Raw genomic sequence first — 19,244 nt, 5'->3', positions numbered from 1 at the left:
CAAGTCCGTCCACAGCTCTGGCTACCTTTCAGGAATGCCACCTTTCACTTCCCATGGGCTTGAATCTTCCCTCTCTCCCCTTGCAGACAGGTGGAAAAAGCAATACTTTCCATTACTGCTGTTTGCACACTGAGCTGAGAACAAACCTATTGCATTTTAGAATAAACCCCAGAGACTTTGCTGGCTAAGCAGCTTGTTTCTCTATATGGCTTAAAGTGGTTCATCACCTTTCAGTAACTGGCATACCTGTTGCAGAGCCATAAACTTGTCTTTGAACATGCATGTACATGTCCAACATCCTTTCTTGATGCCATTTAGGTCCATTTAAGCCAACCTTCAATTTGTCTGTCTTAAGACTCGTTGTATTCTAACAATAGTCTATTCCTAAACACTTAGCAAGTCTTAGACCTCTCCTTGTCTAAAAATTCTCCCACATGCTTATTAAAGAATTTTGTTTAGGTTTGGCTTCACTTCTTCTGTTGAGAAAGGACTGTACAAATATTTCAAAATGCTACCCTGCCTTAACTCTGTAAGACTTTTCTTGTGTCATGCTCAAAATATTGGATTGTAAAGGCTTTTTAAAAGGGAAGGAAGGGAAGACTCGAGATGGCTCTCGTTCCTGATGGAGACCAGATAATGTTTTCCTATAATGAGCAGCAGTAGCCTGTCTGTATGACTGATGCCCCTGGAGTTTAACAGGGCTTTGGGTTTCTGTGGGAGATAAAGCATTAGACTGAACAGAAACCAGTTTGTATTCATAAGCAGCCTCTACCCTGCAGACTTTGCTTCAGGCATCGCTGTGGCACTGAGGTGACAAACTGCACTCCCTCAGTTCCAGACGGAGGAAGAGACTAAGCGTTAGCCGATGTTCTTTTACTGACAAATCCCACAGCTACGCTAGGCTATACCCGTAATCTTGAAAGCTTTCTTCTCTGCTGCCTTCAGCTTAGATGACTGGGGGGGGGGGGCGGGGGGGAGGAATGCAGTTCCCTTTGCAGCTCACACTTCCACAAACTCCACTATGAAAATGCAGCACACGGACCAACACCAAAACCTAACCCCTTAACAGACTTACAGCTTTTAACTTCTCTGAGGTATTACTGTTGTGTGACCTAAGTAACAAGAAACGTCACACTACAACTTACATGGCAACAGTATAACATTTTACAAAAGTTTAATCATCTCTGTTACCAGTTCTAGGGTGGTGCCTTGGTTAGTACCTTCAAAGCTGCTTAGTTGAGGTTTCTTTCTAGTAAAAAAAAAAAATTAAATAGCACCTTCAGATGTGTAAAAGCAAAGGATAGCAATTTCACTCCTGTGAAGTGGGGGCTGGAGTCAGTCAAGAGCAAGGGAGTTTTTAATACAAACAGTAATTGAATGCTTGTGGTCAAGTGACAAATCCAGACTTGCCCCTGGAACTTCACACCTCCAAAAGGCTTTATTTTTAGATGCTTACAGCCTGTACACTTACAGGCTTTGCCCAGTTACCTAGAAAATGTGACAGGTCAGTAAAATACACTTGTCACAAAAAAAAAAACAAAAAAACCAAAAAACCCCAAGTAAACTTTGTAACCAGAATAGGGACAACTCAATTCATTCAGGAATTTTGCAGCAAGGTTGCAGTGCCAGACTAGACCTCTATGAAACACATTAAAGTTGCTGCCTTCTGGCAACTTTTACAGGAAAAAAATACACAAAACCACAAGACTCCCCAAAGAGAAAGGGTGAGGAACACTTTGAGTTTGTTTGGGTTTTTTTGTTTGGGGTTTTTTTAAGTTTTCAGGTAAACAACCCTTCACCTGCATTTGAACCAACCTTGGCACACATGTTCTAATCAAAAGCAAGCTTAAAACCCAATCTGTGACTATCTATTAGTAAACATTCACCTTTAACCATAAATTAGAAGCCAGTGGAAGGATTTGCCAGCAACATTCATACTTATTTATTTGGTTTCCATATTTCAGTAAGCCTTCCAGGCCAGAGTTACATTATTACTAGTGTTAAGTAGGAAAAGGAGTAAATAGCCAAATTTACAGCTGCAATTGCATCGTTCCATTCGTGCCTGAAAGAGCAGTCAGACGACAGCGATGCCAAGGTTCTTCCCCACAGCCTATGCTTCAGTCTGCAACAAGTGGGAGAGAGCCAAGACTGCAAGAAGGACTCTAAGGCCACAGGACTTCATCACAAACACACTGGGAGCTTAATAAATGAACTTCAGCAACACTTCAGTACAGAGTTGTGGAATTAGCGAGTTACGCTTCATGAAAAACTACACAGCTTTGTCCGAAAAAAAATAAAATGAACCCCAAAGCAGAGCCAGGAAGACCATTATATTCAAAGTCCTAGGTCTTGATCAATATTTTGTACTATTCTACACAACAATGCATGTATTTCCTGGAGGAAATAAAACCCCACAAACTTCTACTGTAGAGAAAACAATTACCAACGAGACTGAAACAAAGCAGAAGTAAGGTTTAACTATTCCTTGACCTTTACAATGAAGAGAGTAAAATCAAACTGATCTTGCAGGAAGAAAAAAAATAGGTTAGAAAATAGCTTAGAACTAAGATATTTAAAGTGAAACAAGCTCAGAAGCAGAGCGCCAAACTGCTTTTACAGGCTGTGTCTGACTCTGAAGGATAGAAAATTTAAACCTTAGCCAAGGAAAAGTAGATCTAGCTCAATAAAAAGATACAAACAAGTACAAGCATGTGAAAGGACAATGGTGTAGTCCTTAGTGGAAACTCAAGATGTTCAGATCAAGTAACAACATGGTACCTTTTTTTTTTTTTAATCAAGAAGGTTTAAAAATAGATTTCCTGCCATAATAAAGCATTTTTGGGAGGCAGTGTACAAATAAGGCAGAAGTGTCAAAACAAATGACTACTCAAACTAGTTTAATGTTAAGTCTAGCCTAGGAAAACAAGTCATGTATTAAACTGGAAATGTATTTTGTTTCTAAAGATGATAAGAAATACTCCCTTCAACTCCCTTATGTTGCTTAAACAAAATTCAACACATTGTCAGTATCAAACTGCCTGTCATTTTACGTAATAGGGAATTTTGACCAAGTGATTGACACAAATGTTACAAGGATGAACGCCTCCATAAAATTATTATATTAATTGCACTGAAGTCTTGATGGATCTGGTGTTATTCTAAATTATTCTTTGTATGAGTCAACTTTTTATAAAAATGAAAGCTACCCTGTGCTTTAAAGCACTCTTTTTTTAGGTTGTCAGCTTTAAATCACTAGTGACTTTGTACGTAGGATGAATGAGGTTAATTTAGATCCACTAGACATCAAAATACAGGATTAAGCCTATGCAACATCCTGCTGCTGTAGGATAACAGTTTTGTATTCTTCATGGTTACCATTAAGTTGCTTCAAAGCAAAACTCATCCTATACCCATCGTGCTGCTCAACCAGTCCTAAATCATAAAAGTAAAAATTTGACCATTGTTCTTTTAAAACAATTTAAAAAAACCAACAAACACCACAACTGCATGTAACTTCACTGTGATTAAGATTCACTGCATTTCTTACAGCAAGGGAAAGGAAAAGGCTGCACTTGGGTTAGGAAGTCAGGGCATATACAAAACTACGCTTCTTTCTCCAGTAGGAAGTTTCTACGTAAAGCAGATGCAAGCATGATAAACAGCTAACGCTACAATACTAATAGCTGTAATGAGTGAAGAGCAGAGTAACTCACGGCAAGCGTTAAGAACCTCCAGCCATGACTTTGTACAGTAGAAGCTGTAAGACATAGTACGTGTATTTTTATGTGGAAGCCTGGGAAAAAAAATATTTATCTGGCTGTCCTGTCTGATAGTTGGGTAAGCCTTCCTTTCCTGCTCCACAGCTATACGCGTCTTGGTGCCACGATGAGGTGCAACAGCTGGCGCAAAAGCTAAAAGTGAAAGGCATACTGTAAATGAAGTGTAGTGGAAAAGTAAAGCTTTTACAGTGAGATTTAGTTAAAATAAAAAAAATTCCCTAGTGAAGCATCCAGATAAAGAACTGGTGCTTAAATACTCCTAGCTCCTGTCCCACACAAGAAAGCTTTTCTTTATCCCTTGGTTGCTTCCACGGTTCCATCTAAAACACTTTATTTTTGTGGTTAGTTACACTAGCATGCCCAGCACTTCAGCAGTGTTAGATGATTAGCGGACACTTATTATAGTACCAACGTGCAAACCAAAGTCTGGACACTGCACCAATGCTCAGCTTATAAGGATGTGATCTAAGCAGAAACCAGTGCTTTACTGAATTGCAGTCAGTAGCTGAACAGCCGCACACCTAACTGGATTGTTCAGCCTGTACAAGAACCTGCAAGTGCAACCCAACCTCTACGGGGAAATGGCTCCAGTTCTGTTACTTCCGTGATAAAACTATTCTATTCCAAGCTTGGATATGCAAGGAAGAGAATTCAACCTGCCTTCTAGGACACGTGAGTTACACATGATTCAAGGGAGGATTTTTGTTTATTGGTTTCATTTACATCAATATAAATCTCTTTCAGTCAAATAGTAATAAAAGGAGTAGTCCCTGGAATTTCACAGTTTACAGTTCAACAGAATGTATATATAGAAATCTGTTACTGTAGACTTATCGCAGGTGAAATCTGCAAACAGAGGTACAGACGTAAGCCACAAAGCTGCAAGGCATGAACTTAACAGTGTCACCCTTATGAATTTAACAGAACATATGGTGAAATTTCTACAATATGTTGAGTGATACCCATGTATAGATCTCCAGTGTTCTTGTCCTGTTAGTGCCACGAGACATACGCCTTTTACTGTACATGATTTCCTAAAACGCTTCTCCGTTATTTACATCACTTATTTTTTTTCCCCCACCATAAATGCATTGGCATAGGTTTATTCTCTTAAATACAGCTTACCTGAGTAAGTCTTCAAGATTCTTCAAAAGCTGGGACTTGAAGGGGAAAATAACACCATGAGGACAAGGAACAGTATTAATAGCGGTGGATGTTTCATATCCAAGACTTCTTCCCCTTACTTCATATTCCATCATATTCTAGCTCTGCTTAACAGCTTCTACATAAAGTCTGACAGCACATTTGGTATTGTACATGCTTTATTAAAATGGTACTCGTATTTACAATATCTGCAGAAACAATCCCTCCCAAGTCTTGCATTCAGACAAACACGCACACATACACACGCGCGCACGGCCCTTCACTCTACAGGGGTGTGAAGGCTACGCTCCCAAAAGTTAGGCAGCTTCTGGAAGAGGAGGAAGGGTGACTTTTTTGTGTGTTTGTAATTACTTAAAAAGAAGCATGGGAGTATGCATTTGGCCATCACAATGCTAATTTAAGTATATGTAGTATTAACATATGGCAGTAACACTGAGTATTCCTCTTTTACATTCTATACACAGAATGACATCAAGGTTTTCCAGTCAACAGAACATTCCAACTTCAGTCTCAAAGCTGCTTGTAGTGACTATGAAACCACAATTTTGGGGCTGTCCCTTAAAACAATTCAAGTCTATGTAAGCGAAATAAGGCACAATTAATATTTGATCTGATTTGATTTAGAGGATGGGAAAAGGGGGGAGAGGCAGGCTTCAGATAATAGTTGTTGCAGAGGAAACAGTTTTACCCAATCCTTTTGAGAAAAGGATGAATTTTACCCCCATCCTAATCTACATGGACTTCTCTTAGAGAACTGAAGTATTCTGCCAGGGCTACTAACGCCCACATACAAAACAAAATTGGAAATTCACATTTTAACACCAGTTTCAGTAGTCTAACCTACTGATACTGATGTACATGAGTACGTCTTTCTTTAATGCTGAAGGAGAAGACACACATGAAACAAGATTCAAACCTTCCACTGAGCTAGAAGACTCACGTCTTTTAGAGAGCTTGTAATATATACTATTTGAAGGCTTCAGCTTACTGATAAAAAGGAATAGCGTTTTTGCCTTTAAATCCCTGGCCCCTCTTCACTAACGAAGCCTAACCAGACATTACAAATAAACTGCAACAAAAAGTTTGGCAGCACAAATAATGTCTAGTATTCAAATCTTCATTTGTGAGTATATTATTTTCCTTGTACAAAACCTGTTGAATGTTTTTCGCAGCAGATGAACTGTACCCAAAGATGCAGGACATTCTGTGATGGGGAATAAGAGGTTGCAGTTCCGAAGGCCCCTGACTTTGGTTGTTTACAAAGTTCATTCCTGTTTAGTGTGATCCTTGGTATCTTCCTCATCTGTGTATTCTGATGGTTCTTCCCCTGGTTTTAGGAGTCTACCTACGTAGTCGTATTTTTCTGAAAAAGATTTATGATTCCATTACAATCAAATACAGCTGCATTTGCTAGTTAGCCTGCACTGCTGCAAATTCACTTTTTCTCCTACACACTAAGATTCTGAACCCGAATCACTGAAATTGATGACAATTTATCAGCACGCTCAGCCTCCTAAAACAATCTTGCTACCATTGCTGCTCACTACTTTCTCTACTCTGAGTACTTTGTTTCAATTCTCCTGTGCCTAATCAGGCAAATTTTATCACACAATGGCTGAAAACGGTGCTATTAAAACTGGCACAAATTCCCTCAGCCTGTTTTGATTTCAATTAATGTGAAAAATTACTCCCCCTCCCTCCAGAGGCACACTTCCGTACTTTTGAGAAATTATTTCAGGACAAACTTGTTCAACCTTTCATGCCAAGACAACTCTTAGTCCTAATCATAATTCCATGGCATCCAAAGCCAACCACCTGTGAGCAGGGATTCCATCAGCTAAGCTACACTGAGATTTGAGAGTGAAATTCTGCGCTGAAGAGCTGAAAAGAGAACAGCTTTCTTGTATAAAACTAAAAGGTTGAAAAAGCTATAGTGGGATATAGTGGCATCCTCTCTATGGAAGAAAGGCCTGAAATCCCTGGTCTTTTCCTAAGAAAGTTACATTGCATTATTAATGTTACTGTCAACATCTCTTTAAAAGGTGCCCCAAGCCCAAATCAGTCATTTCTATTAAAAGCACTTCCTTAAGCTAAAGATGTGCTACTAATTTGAGAATTTACCTTTAAATTGCATTTCCCACTCTCTTACACTTTCCATCTGTACAGCATTTAAGTCCGATAGGTCATCATATTCATCTCTGAGTGCATCTTTATCTAGACAGAAAGTTGCTAGTCCCCTGGAGGCATCTCTGCCAGCAAATATTCCATATGGGCCCTCTGAAAACAAAAAGACAAAATCGATACCTTCAAGTCTTTGTTTACAGTGACCAACCTCAGTTCTTTATATAGTCTGCCGAAGCCACACATTAAACTTCTGCAGTGATGGGAACAGCAGTAGTTTCAATGCCACGGCTGTTTGACATTCAACAGCACTGCAATTCAATCTTAAGCATCACTAGGAGATAAAGTCTGCTGAGAGAAGCAGAACAAGGAAAACAGCTTTGAAGGGATAGCTGGAAAAATCCCTGTCTTTTGATGCAAGTCAGTTGATGTAAATTCCAAAGGGACTGGAGGCTGGAATTCAAAAGCAATGCACTTCTATTAAGCAAAACATAGAATATTTACAAGTCAGGCATGAATAGAAACAAATTGTACAGACATCTTAATTAGAAATCCATTGAATGTTATCAATAAATAGAACTTGAGTGCTAATTAATAATTTCACTTCACTTATAGAACCACCACAACTTTCTACATACTTGACAGACAGTGCATCTTTTGACACATTTCTTACTTCTGTGGAAATAACCTCATTTATTTTGGGCAGCGGATCACCCATACACCTATCCTGTGGTGTTCTTGAAAACTGCACAAATCTTCATGTTAAGAATGTAAAGCAACTACTTCCTTTGTGCTTTTTGACTGATGCAAAGCAGCACAAATACGCTAATAAAATTTTGAGCAATGACTGTCAAATAAATATTATTACAAAGAGAACTGGATGATTTGCAGATGAACAACTTTCAGGACAAGGTTGGTAACTGGCTTTCCCAAATTTTAATTAATCTAAAGAACCTCAAGCATATTGTTCTTAGATTTTCTTTACCTAAAAACAAATACCTTAATTCAGCTCAATTGAAAAAACCACAAAACAAAACAAAGAAACACTTTAAAATTTTCTGCACTAACTGCAGCAGCTAAGCAACAGGGAAATGCCCAAGGCATTATAAGGAGTGGTCACTACTTGAAGATAAATAGGCCAGAACCCTTCTCTGGCTTACCTCTCAGAAGACGACAGTGGCCATCAGCCTGAAGAAAAGGCAGCACCCATGGGCAAGAACGAACACAAGCAAGTGGGAACACACTGTCCTTCACCCCCTCTATTGCCTGCTGTAGCACCTCAGACCTCTTCTGCACCAGGACGAGCCACAGGAAATCATTCAGAGAGGCTGGTTTCCTCCCAGGCCGCTTGCTCCAGCCACCACACCTATCTGCTCTTGCCGGGCATTGACTTCAGGGTTGAGACAGAGGCTGGATGCAGCAGGAAGAACTCCTGAGGCAGGGAACCTGAGCACCATATGGATTAGAAGAAACTACGTCCTCACCAGAACTGGTGTCGTCTCTCCACCCCAGAGTGCTTGGTACTGTAAGTTGCTTACAGTCAAACTTGAGAACAGAAGGGTGTCTCGTATGCCAAAGACAATTCCCCTGTCTCTCTGGAAATAAACCAACTGATTTAAAAGGAAAATTTCACAAGAAGTACACATCAGAGAAAGAACTATCAACTGGAAGCTTGCACTGTACAAATCTGGCCGTAAGAGACAACCATAATGATTAACAGCATCTCTGTGCTTGTCCTTTCAGATGTTTAGCTCCAGGAATGACATTCACAATAACTACCTCTGGGATCAGGGACTACATTTATGCTACTTAAGAGAAACAAAGTCAAGAGGGCTTGTGAACTCTTATTTTTCCTATCTGTATCCTGAATTAGATGTTTATTTGAAAAACAGGATTCAGAGACTGAAATCAATCCTATACCAAGATATTTAATGTACACATTTTACATGCTCAGTCACTTCCCATGAAACAGTGTAAGAGGCAGTGATGGCCATCATTTGCAACATAACATAGAGCTTCTTCAAACAAAAAGTCTTGCTTCACTCCAAAACAGCTATCATTCAAGTGATCTAGTTTTTGATGTTCTGAATGAAGAACACAGGAACTATAAACAGCTCTTACAAAGACCACACACAACCAGTAAATCCTTAAGAGCAATTATAAATTGCTACTTAACCTCCCCACCAACAGTATTTTGTCCCCAGTTTTCCTTTCTCTGAAGTGTTTAAAACAAATATTTCCATAAAGCCTACTAGCTATTTGCATAAGGCATTTTCAAAATTCTGGCTAACCAGAGTTAGAGAAGCACACTGTTCCCCTTCCCTTCTACCCTGCATTTAGTGGTTTATGGAGTTTTACAGCACCCGCTGAGATGCCACCTTTGGTCCACCAACTTGATTCCAATTATTTCTATTAAAAAGAGAATTCCATTATACTTATCAGTATCAAGCCCTGAACACCCTTGCATCTCAATAATATACTTAGTCGAAAGCATGAATGCTTTCAGAATGTCTCAGTTTGCATTAAGATTAATGGATGCAAAATGTCTGCAAATATATTGTAATGTCAGACGCTATTATACCAATATTTTTTTTTCTTTTCTAAAATTGAATTTAAATGTTAACATTCCAGCATGTTTACTACAGAAGTATTCAGGAGTCACAGAGAAACCATCAAGCCAAGTCCAAGCACTCAACAGAATGCTAACTAGTAAAAACCCGCCTTTGGACTTGGTAGACAGCATCTCAAATTCCAGCTCTACAAATGTAACTTAGAAATGTGTCCCATTCTTTAATCCTTTACTAAAAGGCAAATATTGAATTATGATTATTTAAAAAAAAGTGCAAGCCTGGCTTCACCTTAGTTGCAGGGTTGCTAAAGCAGAAGTTCAGAGATCTCAGTATGAGCAATCTACTTCAAGATTTAAAGCTTCCATTCAGATACTTTTACACAGAGATTAAGTACAGTATTTTATATTAATATAGAATATACAGGTCTGGGGTTTTGCTATAAGCCCTAGTCTATTATTCACTTTTATATAAATACTGGTGCAACAGTCTTAAAAAGGTATTTGCATATCAGATTTCATTGCACTTGGAGAAATATCCAGGAAGGTGCCAGCATAGAGAACCCTGAGGAGAAAATATGCTTCAAGAACATGATTCTGAGGCAGAGACATTAGTGCAATCCTAGACATACTCCCACAGAGTTCTTTAATGACAATTTACTCTGCAAGCCCTACCCATAGTTCTCCTTTTCTTTCCTTTTGTCTGCCTGCCTATTTAGACTGGCTGCTGTTCTAAATAATTGATTGCACCATGACATGATATACATACTGAAGAGGCTGCAAAAAGAGATGCTATTAGCATAAGTATGTATACCAAACTGATTTTGAGACCCTAATCACAAAATTTCAGTGGTTTTCTTTTGCTGTACCCCCAAATGAGCTATTTCATAGTCAAATACTTCTTTAAAAAATTCTCCTCGCACTCCTATTTGGCATCTCACAACAACAAAAGGAAAGTCAGGGAAGTGTCAAAACCCACAAAAACATGTCTGCTACATGTTACTTGGCTACACATAGTTACAAGCCTTACATGAAGGAAAACTTTTTTCCTTGAAGAATGTTTTTCTTCCCATCATTGCTTTCACATATTAAAACACTTTGTTTCAGAGCCTTTGTTTATTTTAGGGCTGAGACCAAACAGTTATCAAGACTACATATTTGCCTACGTATCTCCACATCTATACCATCACATTTATACACTGCCTTTTTCCCCCTGTACAAAGTCCTCATTTACCTTACAACTCTACCTTGCATAAAGTACGTCCTTCTCTAAGCTACAACACATGCAAAATGTTGCTAGCCACCACCTGCAGATCCTCACTTTCTTTCAGAATCCAGTTAAAAAATCTGGCCGCCTTGATGAATCTGACATCTTCTTCCAGCCTAACATTCATGTTTATTCACAAATGAACTGGGTAGCTTGAGAATTGGCAAAATCAAAGTCTCTTCAGCCAGTAAAAATACCTTTCCAATTTCTGCATCTCCTAGCCCTGTCTTGGTTCTCCAATGAAGATTTAATTTCTCTTTGCAGACACCCTAAAACAACAGCAGGTGAGGAAAAATAAATTTAACATTAAAGCACTGTATTTAAAAATTTGAGATATGAAGCTGTCCAAGCTGAAGTTTTTATTTGGAAGCACTGCTTCTAGTCGCTTGCTCCAAAACAGGCTAAACTGGATCTTAGAACAGCACGTGTTTCAATTTTCAACCTGTCTGGCCAATAGTTCCCCCAGCAAAACCTATGCTGGTGTTCAACTTTTGAGCAGATATTCTCGGTTTACTACAGAGGCTATCTGACCATTTGAGTTCTATACTAGCTTTGCAGAACATCCCAGACCATCGCTCCAAGACTAGTAATGAAGGTGAACACTGTACACTGAACTGTGGATTGCTCCAACTGTCAGCACAGGGACTGCACCACAGATAGCCATGTCCGGACTTCATATCTAATGAAGTGATTTGTAATCTAAGAATGTATTCATTCTCACAAGGCCCATACAAGTTCTCCGAAGAAGCCACACAGGTTAACAACATTCAGTTTTAAACCAGCTTTGGTTTCTTCAAGTAATCAAAAAGCACTTCTAAGCAAGCACCACATATGCAAAGCATACCAGATGTTCTTTGCATCTGTGGGCTCCATGCAGCCTCTGGAAATATAAACCAGGTTTGTCTGAAGCTTAGAAATTCGTGGCCAACATTTCTTAAACTGCAGACAAGAGTAAAGACTAATCTCTCCTTTAACTTTAAGTTAAAGGAACAAAGGGAGACAGACCACAAAATGATTGACAGCTGCACTATTCTACCACTTTGTCTACCTTTTCCACTCCAAATCAAAGTGAAATCTCCACTGTCTGTTTAAAATTTTCCATCTGAATCCTGACACGTGTTTGTTCAGTGTTGCGTCTTTTATGAGGGAATGATAAAGCTACAAATTAGACAAAGCCATTTTGAGATGCAGCTGGAAAGCAGAAGCTTTCTAATAACATTTATCACTGGGAATTCAAGGTGACATAATTTTAACTTTACTGCTCCAGATTTACATGAAAGGAAAGATGTGGGTCAATTTTAAGTTACAACTTGCGTGGAAAGTAAGTGTTCTTAGGAGAGCGATCCACAAAGTCTACGTGCTAAGATGGGAACTGCATAGAAAGAAGAGTCTAAACCTGACTTCTTAGGCACAAGACCAGAGGGCCTCACACTCTCTTTTGCTTGCTTCCCTTTTTAACTCTGTGGAAAAAAATGCAAGAATCAATAACCCAATTTCAACTAAAGGGCAGACAACCAGCACTGCTAGAAGAGCCTGCAGTTCAGTAGTCAGGAGATTCCTGGAAGATAGCTCCATACCTGAGGAGGACCTAGATCCTATATCTTGCTTTAGTGAGAAGAGCTCTGGCCACTGGTTTATTCCACAATAAGGCAAGCAATGCTGGCCAGGTTTTTGATTCAATGAAAGAGAGCTACACTGCTATGTACTGGATTTAACATCTATATGTCATTAACAACAATGCCACTATCACATCCTAATATATCTTGCTTTGAGCATACCTGCTTGATCAGGCCCCTCAAACCTCAGGTGACTGCAACCTGAATGGTTTAAATAGGAACTAGGGATTTACATAGACCTTCTATCAAACACACAGTTGTTCAACTTTTAAGGAATACATTCAGGTTATTGAAAAAGGAAAAAAAAAAAACAAACCGACAGCTGACAGACACACAGAGCAGAAGCAGAGGAGGAGATGCATCTTCCCACACAAAACCACTTTACTGGCCCCTGCTCTCCATGAACATGGACTGAGGGCTTAAAACAACCCCTTCATCCTGGTGGCAAGGGCACTACTCCCTTTAATCAGAAGTATGGAAATAATCTGTCGCCAATATGCACATATACACCTTTTTAGTTTTACTACTTCTGGTAGGAACTTAGTTTCTTTACCAGAAACACTTTCTTTGAAAAGCTGAGTCCCGGGGCTGGAGACACCTCCATTACACAGACACCAAAGAGCTGACAAACATCAAAAACACAGAGAAGATACACAACTTAAGATACACAACTTACAGGAAGCATTTCTTTCCCCCAAGTCTTATCCTCTGTACCAATCTGTAAACCCTCAGCCTGTTGTGTTCTCAAGATAAGGCCACCCTTAACAGAATTCTCCAGAGACAACATATATGATGTCCCTCCTGCAACATTTCACTCTATCCATACCCTTGTAAAGGATGTATGTGCCATCTTTTAAACGTCAAGAAGCACCATCTTTTAAATAGAGGCACAATGAAGTTTACCGCACTCAATTCCAAAGGAAGTCTAACAGCATCAGATTATTTTTATACAAATGATGGGAAAAAACCTACAGCTGTTTCCTACAAAATTTTTTAAAGTATTTAACATCAGAAATCGTGGTTCTTAACTAGATTTGCAACATGAAATAAAGCTAATTTTCCCCTCATGAAAAATGAGCTATGATGCAAATTTTTGTGGAAGGAACTACTCCTACCTAATCTATTCCTCTTGGCAAACTGGAAAGCAGAAATCTTCATGACACTTTGAAAGACAAGAGTGGGATGAGAAATGAGTTGACAGCGACAATGTATTGCAGCGAAGGAAAGTCAGGAAATTGATTTTTTTAAAATCATGAAACATTAAGAACCAAGAAGTGACGTGGAAGAGTTGTATACACTGGATTGCATGTAACCTTGCTTTGTCATGCTCAAAGCTGTATATTTTTCATAACTGCACAAAGTATTTGATAAGTTAATCAAAACCTGTTTACGGCATTATCTTGGCATGCCAATTTAAATGCTAAATATTAAGATTTGTGAACATTACTTTAACTCTTACTATGCCCTTCTATTGACCAATAAACTACCAGAATATGGATACAAACAAACATGAAATTAAATGTTGCAATAAATGAAAGAGTAAAAACTGTCTCTCATTATAAGGATATAAAACCAACACAGCACACACTAAAGATACTAATCATGAGACTCTAAGTCATGCAATGTGATTACAGATGGGGAAATCACCCCAAAACAGCTTCTCTGAAATTCTGGTTACATTATATTTTTAATAGTGAGCCGCTATTTGTTTACTTTATTTCTTTTAGAGTTTGCGGGTGATAAAGGAAAAGGTAATTAAAATTAATAAGCAAGCAAAGCATTCTAGGACACTTACTCATTTGGGCACAAACAGAGGTGGTATTTAATACAACTGAAAGTGAAGTGTTGAAACAAAGGGTATACTTGCAGGACAGAGTACTATCCCAGGAAGCAGCATTTTGGAAAAGAACTTGGCAAGCAAAGTTTTAAATTAAGAGCTCACTGTAAGCAAAGTGATTTCTGGAGGCACAGACAGTTAAATGTGTGATATAACCTATTAAGACTAATAGGATACCAATGAGATAAGTTGTGGAAGGCTTAAAGAAGACAACATGAGAAAACCAAAAAAATTTTGAAAACATTTAATTGAAATGTTCAAGAAACTGAAGTTTTCCATCATGGCTGTTTGAAAGGATGACTCGAAGAGTCTATCCATTTTTTAAAAAATCTTAACTGTATGTATGTAAAGGGCTCTTCAATGAAACAGACCAAAGCACAACAGGATTCAGTGGATAGAAACTTAAGAACAGGAGAGCTTCTAATAAAATCAGAAGCTTGGTGGGAGTTTTAATAGAATCTCAACTGCTGGACAAAAATCTGGACTAGATGACAATTCCTTGCATTTTTAGCTTTCTGCTCTAAGTAGAAAAATAAGGAATATCTTTGCATCCAAACTACAGCGAAGAAAAAAACCCAGACCTTAATTTGAAGGCATCAGAAACCTTCCAAGACAGCCGTGGTATCCAACGTTAACCCAGCAGTCGAGACATACTTAAGATTTGACAGTGAGCCCTCAGCCAATGCTTTCTGCTGCCTTCAAAGCTGAAGCACTATTTCACATCAGTACCGCAACAAAGTACAAAAGGCTCACAGTCCAAGCCTGCAATGTCAGCAAAGCCAGTGCCCTCAACTGTTTCTTCTGTTAAACAAAATTTGGCCATGGCTTTGTTGGTATGCTTTGCACTTCTCTTGCTGTACTCCAGCTATGAGGCATAAAATTACCAAGACAACTGCTGTAGACATCTGGCTACTCTGATTGAAGTCTTTCTGAAAAGGTCTCAACCAGCTGTAGACTTTTCCACCTAACTCTTCTCAGATCTTTTAAGGCCTGCAAACCACCTACTAGCTTTTTTTCTTTTCAGCCACAAAACAGTTGCAAGAAAATATTCCCCGACATGCATCCGTACAGGGAAACCACGTCAGCACGATTCAAAAATCAACACATTTGGCAGAAAACACACAACTGACGATGCAGGTTGAGCATCACTATCCTCATGTGCACGGTCCCAAGTAACAGAGATCTGATAGACAAAGATGATGACGGTTCTGTTATAAAAAGGCAATCTTTCACTACGAGACGGGGTAGGGCGGGAAGCCTTTGTCCCTCTCCACGAAAAGCTGGAAGCACTGCTTTAGGGAAACCAGCTGCTGCCAGTTATCAAAAAAGCAGACTGATGTCCTAGAACATAAAGCTTTAGCTTCCTCACAATAATAGACCTCCAGAGGTTGACGATGTGAACCAGTGATGATATCTACAGTGGAGAGTCTAAAATTGAATTTATGTTTGATACACAAAAGAGTTAAAGTGAATGTTTAGGTTATTGTTCAGTATTATTTCATGGAGTAATTTATGAAGCAATCCGTCAACTTACTGGTGTTTTAAGTTTCACGTAGCATATGTATTACCTGCATTTTATATCAGCACATAGGTCTCAGTTTAAAAACCCCTGAAGCGAGAGAGACAAAAGAACTAGCCCGATTAAGTGTCATGAAAGCTGCAGCGCACCAGACCGCATTTTCTCAGCTTTACTGGTCAATAAACAAAATAAGGCATGGCAAGGTAGTTTAGATTCCATTGTTAACTTTTATGGTACCCCATCAGACAAGCATGTTGATTCAATTATGGCAGTTTCAATTTCTGCGACCGGTAGCAGAGCTGGTATCCCAAACTTTGAGGGTAACCAGAGTTACAAAATACTAGCCCAGTTCAACTGTACAACTGCTTGTCACTTCCCTGGTAAGAACCAAAGACTTGTAACATGCCAGTTCTGTATTTTTCTTTTTGTAACCTAAGATTATTAAAAAATAATAACAATAATTACTTTACTTGAACTATTTCCTGGGGGGGGAAGTATCCTCTTACATACAAGGACACTTGCCACACCTACTACGAAAACTCCTGCATAATTTGATTAGATCAAGTTTTCCAAACCACCACTGCTTAAGGAAGAAAATTATCAGCAGTCATAACCCTCATTTCCTTTGGCATCAGATGTGAACACAGTGCTCCCTAGGAAGTCTATCCACCTCATTATTAGGAACACTGTTTATTACGAGAAAATACACTGCAGTTTCACAATCTACAATGTGAATACGGAAACATAACATTGCCTTTGAAGCATACTTTTCTGAACCTTTGAAGTGTACATTTCCGCTCCAAAGAACTGTATTGTCTGTCTTTCTATTTAAGAGATTGGGTTGATTTCTGCACTCTTCTCAATGGTAGCAACATATCAGTCCCCGAGCTCTCCCTGCTTGCCTCTATACTGATTAAAATCCATACTCAATACAGCATTTGCACCTAAATAAGTAACCGGCTGGTTTGTTTCTTTCCTGAACCGTAAGAGCTAGAATGAAGGAAGCATTGCTCAGCTGCACTTGGGAAACATACTAGAAAAGACAGAAGAAAAAAGAATTAAACATTGCACATCCAAATCTAGGCACCTGGAAAACTGGATGCGTGACGGAAGCCTGCACAGAACCCAGACCCGTTTTGCACCACCTATTTAAAACCACCGTTAGGCCCCAGGCGGGCAGGCCGGCCTAGTCAGGGGTTGCGGAGCGTAGGGACCGGGGCCAGGTGGCGGTTTGCACGGCTGTTTCCCATCTGACACCACCACAGGCAGCGGCGGCCCTATCGCGCGTGCGGACGGCGAGCACGGGGCTGGCCGCCCGCGATAAACCCAGGGGCCCGAGCGAGGCCACCAGCGCCGAAACGCTGCGAGGCCTCCCCGAAGCCCACCGCCCCCCAGGTGGGGGCGAGGCCCGGGCGCCGTCAGCAAGGAGCCCCCGGCGGCAGGGCACGCCCGCCGCAGCAGATCCCCGCCGTCCTCCCCAGCACCGCCCCCGTCTCTCGTCAGGGCCGCCCGAAAGGCGGCGGGCAGCCGAGGGGCCCCCGCCCGGCACGGCGGGAGGGCGGCTTCCGCCGAGGGACCCCCCCGGCCCCGGCCCCGGCGTCTCACCGGGCCCGTAGAACTTGCTGCCTTTGGTCACGTCGAAGACTTTGCCGTTGACAGCCAGGAGGATGCGGGGGTTGCGGGCCCCGTCGAACTCGCGCAGCTGCTCCAGGGAGAAATCCCGCCGCTTCATCCGCGGCAGAGCGGCGGCCTGGTTCTGCCGGGCCGCGCCCCCCGGCCCGCTCCGCGTCCCCCAGCGCAGGTACAGCCGGTAGGCCGCCAGCAGCGCCAGCGCCAGCAGCCCCACGTTCAGCAGCATCTCACCGCCCACCGTCGCCGCCGCGCCGGCCGGCGGCTCCCCCGCGCCCCCGCCCCCCAGGCCGCCGTCGCTGCTCCCCTCAGTCCTTAGCCTCCCATCCCCATCGTCCGCCATCACTGCCAGGCCAGCGCCTGCCCTCCCGACGGCTCCGCCCCGCTCGCGCCCAGAGAGACGCGAGGCGGCCGCCGCGCCCCGCCCCGCCCCCGCCCGCCGCTCGCCCGTTTCCCATTGGTGCCTGGGCGAGGCGGCACCGCCCCCGGCAGGCTCGCGCCCCGCGGGCGAATTGGGGGCGGGCACGCCCCGCCAGCCCAACGGCCCTCCGCTCGCGAGAGGTGCCGCTGCCGCCAACGCGCCTGCGCGGCTCCCCCCCGCCCCGCTCCCCCGCGCGGCCAGGTGGCGTTGGCGGGAGCTTGAGAGGGAGGAGGGGGGCGGGTTTCCCGTGTGGCGTAGCCGCCACACCCGCCCGTTCGTAGCTCGCCGCAGCCGCCGCCCCGCTTCCCCTCACGGGAGCGAGCGGGCACCGCCGCCTGCGACAGTAAAAGCAGAGCGCGGGGAGGAGGCGGTGTGGCGTGAGAGGGCTGAGGGCGGCTGGGCTCGACGCGCCGGCTGGCCGCCTCTGAGGGCGGCGGGGCAGCGCCTTAGATGCGCGGGGTGGGTTTGCAGGGCGCGAGTGCCTCCGCTGCTGGGGAAAGGGTCGAAGGCCACCGGTGTTGGCCAGCGTGGTGCAGCCACGTTGCGCAGCGCCCTTTCGGCGCTTGCTGAGTAAGCGACACGTCTGGTCAGAGCTCTGGTGCGGAGGTGGGTTTTGCTGTCCGCTTGAGTGAACGCAGGCGTGCCCCTGAGGTGAAACAGCAGCCGTTCTTGGAGGGAAACCTTTGGAGGTACCTCAAGGGACTGCTTGGTGCACTTCACTGCTTAGGGTAAATATACCCTTCCATTTTTTGCTGTCAGAAAACGGGATGATTACTAACAGTAGGCTAATCCACTAGAATTACGCCTTGTGCTGTGAAGTGTAGCAGTGGCAACACATAGATGGCTTTAGTATATCTTGTTAAGTACAACCCATGCCCGGGAGTGAATTTGCTCAGTTATGTGAGGAGAAAGACTTAAAGCTTTTATTATTTTCAAGGAGGGAGTGGATGTGTGTAGATCATCTCAGTAGGACAACACTTACCTGCAGAGAAGACAAAGACCTGGGCAGAATTTAGCCCTTCTGTTCCTCTCATCTTTGTGAATGCGTTCCCAAGCAAAACCGACTGTCTTGGCAGATGATACTGAAGAGCCGCTCTACAAATGTGTAACTGGGCCTAGGGGACATAAGCTGCGCTCAGCCAGTCTCCCTGCAGTTGGAGTGTGATACAAGGAGTACTTCAGACTTGAGAAAGTTGTTATTCCACGTAACTGTGTGGTGCTGAAGCATCCCTGCCTAATAACATCAGCCTTAAGAATAATTCACAATTCCATAACTCAGTCACAAAAGTTGGAAAACTCCAATGTTTTCACAAAGGCTGGTAGAC

The 19,244-nt window shown here is 42.1% G+C and overlaps 1 protein-coding gene across 1 annotated transcript; it reads right to left on the bottom strand.

Annotated features, from left to right (window-relative positions):
• Nucleotides 1–4,517: 4,517 nt before the first annotated feature.
• PGRMC2 (progesterone receptor membrane component 2) lies at nucleotides 4,518–17,878 on the bottom strand. The gene is made up of 3 exons (XM_075501099.1): nucleotides 17,475–17,878; nucleotides 7,065–7,220; nucleotides 4,518–6,306 (listed from the first exon to the last, which is right to left on the bottom strand). Exons 1-3 carry the CDS (start codon nucleotides 17,839–17,841, stop codon nucleotides 6,209–6,211), a joined length of 621 nt encoding a protein of 206 aa, XP_075357214.1. The 5' UTR covers nucleotides 17,842–17,878; the 3' UTR covers nucleotides 4,518–6,208.
• Nucleotides 17,879–19,244: the final 1,366 nt, after the last annotated feature.

Source organism: Mycteria americana, chromosome 4, assembly GCF_035582795.1.
Source record: "Mycteria americana isolate JAX WOST 10 ecotype Jacksonville Zoo and Gardens chromosome 4, USCA_MyAme_1.0, whole genome shotgun sequence".
Classification (NCBI taxonomy): Eukaryota; Metazoa; Chordata; class Aves; order Ciconiiformes; family Ciconiidae; genus Mycteria; species Mycteria americana.
Note: the sequence above shows the minus strand (reverse complement) of the source record. Positions and strands in the feature narration are given on the sequence as shown.

What these genes read in the sequence shown, in the direction of transcription:
- PGRMC2 (XM_075501099.1), bottom strand. Translation starts at nt 17,841, where the DNA reads ATGGCGGACGATGGGGATGGGAGGCTAAGGACTGAGGGGAGCAGCGAC. An exon ending in CAGCAAGTTCTACGGGCCCG is followed by an intron (nt 7,221 to 17,474) that starts GTGAGACGCCGG and finishes TTTTGTTTTCAG; the next exon opens with AGGGCCCATATGGAATATTT. An exon ending in GTGGGAAATGCAATTTAAAG is followed by an intron (nt 6,307 to 7,064) that starts GTAAATTCTCAA and finishes AATCTTTTTCAG; the next exon opens with AAAAATACGACTACGTAGGT.